Source organism: Myxocyprinus asiaticus, chromosome 14 (genome assembly GCF_019703515.2).
Source record: "Myxocyprinus asiaticus isolate MX2 ecotype Aquarium Trade chromosome 14, UBuf_Myxa_2, whole genome shotgun sequence".
Lineage (NCBI taxonomy): Eukaryota > Metazoa > Chordata > Actinopteri > Cypriniformes > Catostomidae > Myxocyprinus > Myxocyprinus asiaticus.
Window position 1 is genome coordinate 7,128,104 of NC_059357.1, and position 6,386 is coordinate 7,134,489.

The 6,386-nt window shown below is 41.2% G+C and overlaps 1 protein-coding gene across 3 annotated transcripts in view; it reads right to left on the reverse strand.

The window, feature by feature from the left end:
• LOC127451626 (MHC class II regulatory factor RFX1-like) overlaps positions 1 to 6,386 on the reverse strand; it is a 39,917-nt gene extending 33,531 nt beyond the window's left edge. For all 3 annotated transcript variants that reach the window (XM_051716446.1, XM_051716445.1, XM_051716444.1), the window contains exons 1-3: positions 6,239 to 6,386; positions 2,097 to 2,440; positions 1,746 to 1,855 (exon numbers count right to left, since the gene is read on the reverse strand). In XM_051716446.1, the coding sequence (XP_051572406.1) occupies positions 1,746 to 1,855; positions 2,097 to 2,436 (450 nt within the window). In that variant the 5' untranslated portion in view covers positions 2,437 to 2,440; positions 6,239 to 6,386. The remainder of the gene's footprint in view (positions 1 to 1,745; positions 1,856 to 2,096; positions 2,441 to 6,238) is intronic.

Sequence of the window (6,386 nt, forward strand, 5' to 3'; positions counted from 1 at the left end):
TCTTTTCCATACATTGTAAATATTAAAAACTGCCGCATCGAGACATGACAAGAAGGTCATAAAGGATGAGTAAATGATAACAAAAATGTCATATTTGGGTGAACTATTCCTTTATGATCACCATAACTAAGCGCCCAAGAAAAAGTTGTATGGCTGTAAACATTGTTTATCATTATGAAGAGGTTCAATATGCTTGAATGTGTAGTTCATTCTCTATGAATGGACAGTAAGTGATCTGTAGAAAATGTTATGGACAGGTTTCCCCAAACTAGCATTTAGTATATACACCAAAATGTGTCTCATCTGTCCATGGGACACTCCGAAAATGGTCTTTAGAGTTTAAAAATCCTTTTATGGGGGCCTGGGTAGCTCAGTGAGTAAAGACACTGACTACCACGCCTGGAGTCACAAGTTCAAATCCGGGGCATGCTGAGTGACTCCAGCCAGGTCTCCTAAGCAACCAAATTGGCCTGGTTGCTATGGAGGGTAGAGTCACATGGGGTAACCTCCTCGTGGTTGCTATAATGTGGTTCTCGCTCTCGGTGGGGCATGTGGTTTGTTGTGCGTGGATGCCGCGGAGAATAGCGTGAAGCCTCCACAGGTGCCATGTCTCCGCAGTAACGCACTCCACAAGCCACGTGATAAAATGCATGGATTGACGGTCTCAGACGCGGAGGCAAATGAGCTTCGTCCTCCGCCACCCAGATTGAGGCGAGCCACTTCGCCACCACGAGGACTTAGAGCGCATTGGGAATTGAGCATTCCAAATTAGGGAGAAAAAAAAAAAATCCTTTTGTAACACATCCAGTCTTATAATCTTCAACACTTCCTCTGAAGTCTGAATTGGGCCATGCAGCATTAAAAAAACACTTGATATGAGTTACAGACCAGTTCATGTCAAACCTACCCAAATCATAATGTGCATTAATTTGAATGCTTTAATTAATATTTGTAACTCTTTTTAATCCTTCTAGATATTTACATACTTTTTCTATCCACAACCTTGATTAATTTAAACCCGAAAAACCTTACTTTTTGTGTAAAGATATGGAAAAAATTTCTCATTAGGAATTTATTATTATAATCTTAGATCATAGAAAAAGATAATGTTTTAGGAGCAATATAATTCTAAAGGTTTCTATATTTTCTATCTATTTTTCTATTCTTATTTTCTTGATTTGAGGCTTTAGGCCACTACAGTGCACTATGCATGGTTGTGTTTGTTCAAATGAGTGATGTTTCACTTGTGTATTGAGTAATGTCAGAGACTATTTAGCAGAGACGGACCACTTGTTTTAAACTTTCCTATTAAAATGAATAGGAGAAATTGGATTGCCCAATTTGCATGGCGGATGCAAAAAAGGAAGTACCGCCCTACAGGTAAAAGAACCAATTGCCTTTTAGATACAGATATTGCCAGTCAGTCAGCTAGAGAATGCGCATTAGCTGGACCAGCCTAAAAAAAAAAAATCGCATTTTTAGCGTGATCTGAGCTAAAGAAGCACAATTTATGATACTATTGTTGTCAGATTTAACTGCTGATTTGAAATATGTTCTTTGATCAAAATCTTGGCCAACTGTTTTGGAGATTTCGGTCTTTCCCCATTCAAACAGATAGGAGCTGTACTTTTATGCCACTTGTTTACATAGAAAATAGCTGCACGGGGAGCGTTCCAAAGATGACGGCAGAGTGGAGAGGCTTGTTTTGAAAGGGTCTTTGGTAATGTATTAACTCTTAGGGTTACCTGTTGGGCGGTCTGAACCTGCTGCACAACCTGTGTGGGAACTCCAGTCTGTACTAGAGCTGCAGGAGGACTAGACTCAGACACAGAGTCATTGGAATGAAGAGATCCCTCTACAAGAAAAGAAGAGAGAAAATGGTTGAGGATAGGAGAAACAGAGGAGAATAGAGAAGTGATAAACAACTGATAATCTTGCCCGATATAAATTAATAAAAACATAAAAAGTAGACTGAACTAGATTAAACATTTTTAAGAAAATGCGAGTGGTGCTTGACTGTGCAAAACTTGCCACCCCAATGCCAGGTAGTATATAAATATTAGGGTCCTGTGGGTGTACAATGTGTTTACTCTCACCTGTAACTGTGACAACAATGTACTGTGGAGTATTCTGGGCGTTGCTGGACTGCGTAGGTGAGCTTTGAATCTCAGCTGTGATGTATTGCGTCTGAGTGGGTGGAGCCTGTGCGGGCGGGGTCTGAACAATTGCCTGGCTTTTCTGTGATTGTGTCGGAGGGGGCGTGGTCTGGTCAGCAGGCGGGGCAGCTGAGGCGGAGGCCCCTGTAGTCTGAAGTTCAGCCAGGAAGTGTTGTGGAGCTGCCGTCACGGTGGTTGTCTGCGCTGTTGTTGAAGTCACAATGCCCCCCTGAGGCTGGGAGGGCTGCTGCAGCTCCCTCACATAAGCTGGAGTTGCCATTGGTCTGAATGCAATCAGAAAAGAATCACAAGCTCACATTATTATCAAAACAATGACAAAACAAGATTTGTACAGAAAATATCACGGTGCTAGATGGGTGGTTGCTAGGACGTTGTTACGTGGCTGCTCACTGGCTCCCGCACCCACATCTCTATGATATGCTGGTCCCTATATATGACTTTGGTCCCTTCTTTTAGTCCTTTTTTACTATAAATCTTCACTTTCACATTCTTATTGTTTTGTTTTTTGGCAATTCGCATTCTTCGTGCATATCGCTACCTACTGGTTGGGGCTGGTCAAAGGTGGAGATTTACAGTAAAAAAGGACTTATTAAATATTGATCTGTTTCTCACTCACACCTATCATATCTCTTCTGAAGATATGGATTTAACCACTGGAGTCTTATGAGCCACGTTTCCACTATTGGGCCAAATAACGGCATGCTAGTATGTGCCAGGGCCAGTTGCATTCCCACTGTCACTTCTGGGACTTCATCGTGCCTCCTCAGGGGTTTCTCGGGGCCAACGGCCAATAGCTTTTGGCCCGTCGATTACCCATGGGCCAAATAAGGCCAACTGGGGATTGGGGTGGGGTCAATTTCAAAGGCGGAGTTTCGCTGAACATGCCAGTTTGTTTATCCAGCGCACTGTTGTACAGGTTTGGGAAAAATTGCGGGTAGAGTACAAATCCGTTAAAATGCACAATGGACAAAGAAAGAATTTTCCACGGTTCAAGATCATGGACATTGTTTTGGGACATCGTCCCGCTGTTAGTGGAGAGACCACTCGGAACACAATGGCAGTTACAATCGGTGAGTTGTCAATGCTAAACTACCTTCCTAGCTAGCTAATGCTTACATATGATATAAACTCAATATTTTAGATAACTAGATAACATGATACCAGCTTGAGTTTCTCTCTTGCTTGTGAAATGGGTGGGGTGTGTGACGTTGGCACCAGGGTGGCATATTAAGGGCGGGTTTTAATGCAATGCTGCAGGGGCTATTGGCCCCATGGTGGGAATGGAGATCGATTTTGGTCTCGTGGCTCAAGCTCTGAGGCTATTGGCCGCGGCTGGCCAGTTGATAGCCCTGGCTCGCACTGGCCCGATAATGGAAAAGCAGCTATAGATTACTTTTATGCTACCTTTATATGCTTTTTGGACCTTCAAAGTTCTGGTCACCATTAACTTCTGCATTGTATGGACCTACAGAGCTGAGATATTCTTCTAAAAATCTTAATTTTTGTTTTGCAGAAGAAAGTAAGTCATACACATCTGGGATGGCATGAAGGTGAGTAAATTAAGAGAGAATTTACATTTTTAGATGAACTATCTCTTTAAGTCTGATCGCTTAGAAAAGTAATAGTACATCTCTTCTCAAGAAGATGCACAGTTTGAGGTATCATGCGCATGAAAAATTAATACTTAGGTTTAGAGGTTTGAAATAATAAATGAAATAATCACTTTTACTAAGTACCGCCTTGGCACAATCATGCTTTTACTGCAAAGCCCTAAAGACTACAACCATTGTTGGGCCAGCAAGTTGAGGAAGGAAGGTTAGGGCAGAGCATTTGGTGTCCAGTTACCAGTAGCCTGATCACTGATGGCAAAATGCAAATGAATGAGGGCACACACCATTGTCAAGAACAAAGAAATGAGACTTAGAATGAAATTAAATGTTTAGTTCACCCAAAAATGAAAGTTCAGTCATTGTTTACTCACCCCTGTGTTGTTATAACCCCATATGACTGTCTCTCTTTTTCTTAGACAAAGAGAGAAATCTTGAAAAAATGTTGTGCTCAGTGATGTCATACAATGGGACTTTATGGTGACCACCTCTTCAAGATTCAAAAGGACACAGAAGTATAATTCAGAAGTCTAATAAATTATTTCATGAGACTCATGATTGTTATGAAAGCATACAATAATATTTGTTGAGAAACAAGCTGAAATTTAATGTATTATTTAGTGAAACTGTTCACTGACTTTTGATCTCCTGTGTGCGTTCATGAGAGTGCATGAGAGCAACAGTTCATGCAGCCCCCTTGCGACATGGGGCGTTCAAGCGAAAACTTGTTTATCTATAAACAGGTCTGCCACAGCGATAGCAACAAAAGAGCACAACACAGGTCCACACAAAACTGAGAGCAGAACTTACTGAACATGTCTGAAGAGTTTGTAGTCAAAGAATTGATGCATTTCTATGCCCAGCCTTATTTTTTTTTAATTGAGTACTCGGAAATCAAAAAGAAACATAGTGGAGGCTTCAGGCAGCCTCAGTCACACCGTGTCCTAACCTGACGGCAATCGACACGCGATAAAAGGTGTATTTTCTATGGTAATCCGATTTTTTGTCCTAACTAGCAGTGACGAGCGATGGTACATTCTATCAATCACTTGTTTTCTATTTTTGGCATCATGCGGGTAATTCCATCCACTGTGAACTGGCACCGGTCCAAAAACGTTCAAAAAAATAAGGCTTGGCATAGAAATGCATCTATTCTTCGACTACAAACACTTCTGAGATGTTTAGTAAGATCTGTTCTCTGATTTGTCTGCAGCTGTGTTGTGTTCTGTTGTCGCAATCGCTATGGAGGACCTGTTTTTAGATAAACGAGTTTTCGCTTGAACGCCCCAATGTCGCAAGGGGGCTGCGTGAACATTTGCTCTCATGCCCTATCATGAACGTGCACAGGAGATCATCGGTCAATGAACATTTTCACTAAATCATACATTAGATTTCAGTTTGTTTCTCACCAAATCTTATCATATGCTTTCATAACAATCATGAGTCTAATGGAATAATTCACTGGACTTGTGTGTCCTTGTAAATCTTGATGAGGTGGTAACTATAAACTGCCATTGTATGACATCACTGAGCAAAACATTTTTTCACAATTTCTCCCTTTGTGTTAAGAAAGTCATACAGGGTTATAACAACACAGGGGTGAGAAAACAATGACTGGATTTTCATTTTTGGGTGAACTATCCCTTTAATAAGGTGCCTTTCATCCATTAAGGCTTACACATTTAAAACTCCAATGTCATAAATTGAACAAGTAGCCTATTGATTTATCACAGGTACCAATCAGGTTGAAACACTGTTCTTCTAACATATGTATATGCACCCATTGAACATTTGCATCAATATACGTGCCAATAAATATAATATTTTTACCTCATTGCTATAAAAACTCACAGAGAAACAATGAATGGTTGTAAAGGATACAGGAAAAGCCGTTCATGTATTTAGACACTGTATCTGCGCAATCAAAATTTCAGGTTCATGCAACTATTTGCACTGTGCCATATTCTGTTCTGTTTACAATACAGGAGATGTTTCTTATCTAATAATCATCTATGGTGATCAGCGCTCTTTAAGGATGACAAGATTGTGAGAGTATATGGTTTATATCCAGGTTTGTCAACGTGGTCGTCGGTGTAGCTATGCCAACCGCGTTTATAACACCTGGCTCCATAGCAACACTAGCCGAACGCTATGGCAGGGTGGCTTTCCAGCAATGTGTCTGAAGACTCACGAATTATTGCAAACAACACCCGCCATTTTGTACAACCTATCAAGTATATCGTCATAACACCAAGCAGCTTTCGGTGAGCCCGGTAGTAACGGATAAACGTTTGCCAGAAACCTCCGGTTAGCACGCGACTCGACTGCTTAGCATTCCCGGTCACTATTGATGGTTATCGGACATCGATATCCGCTAACAAAAATACCATCAGTCCTCGCACCTGTTTTCGATAAACTGTGACTTGTTGTGAAATATAAAAAAAACGAAATCACCTCTTATTCCGAGTGACTTTTCCAGCGGGTACTTTTGACTTAATATGCGTTTTCAATGAATCGGGTTGTTGTTGTTATTGTTGATTCTCGTTGCTGGGTTCTTGTCACCACGACTACCGTGGCTATGGCGCTTCTTCCTCACCCGGGC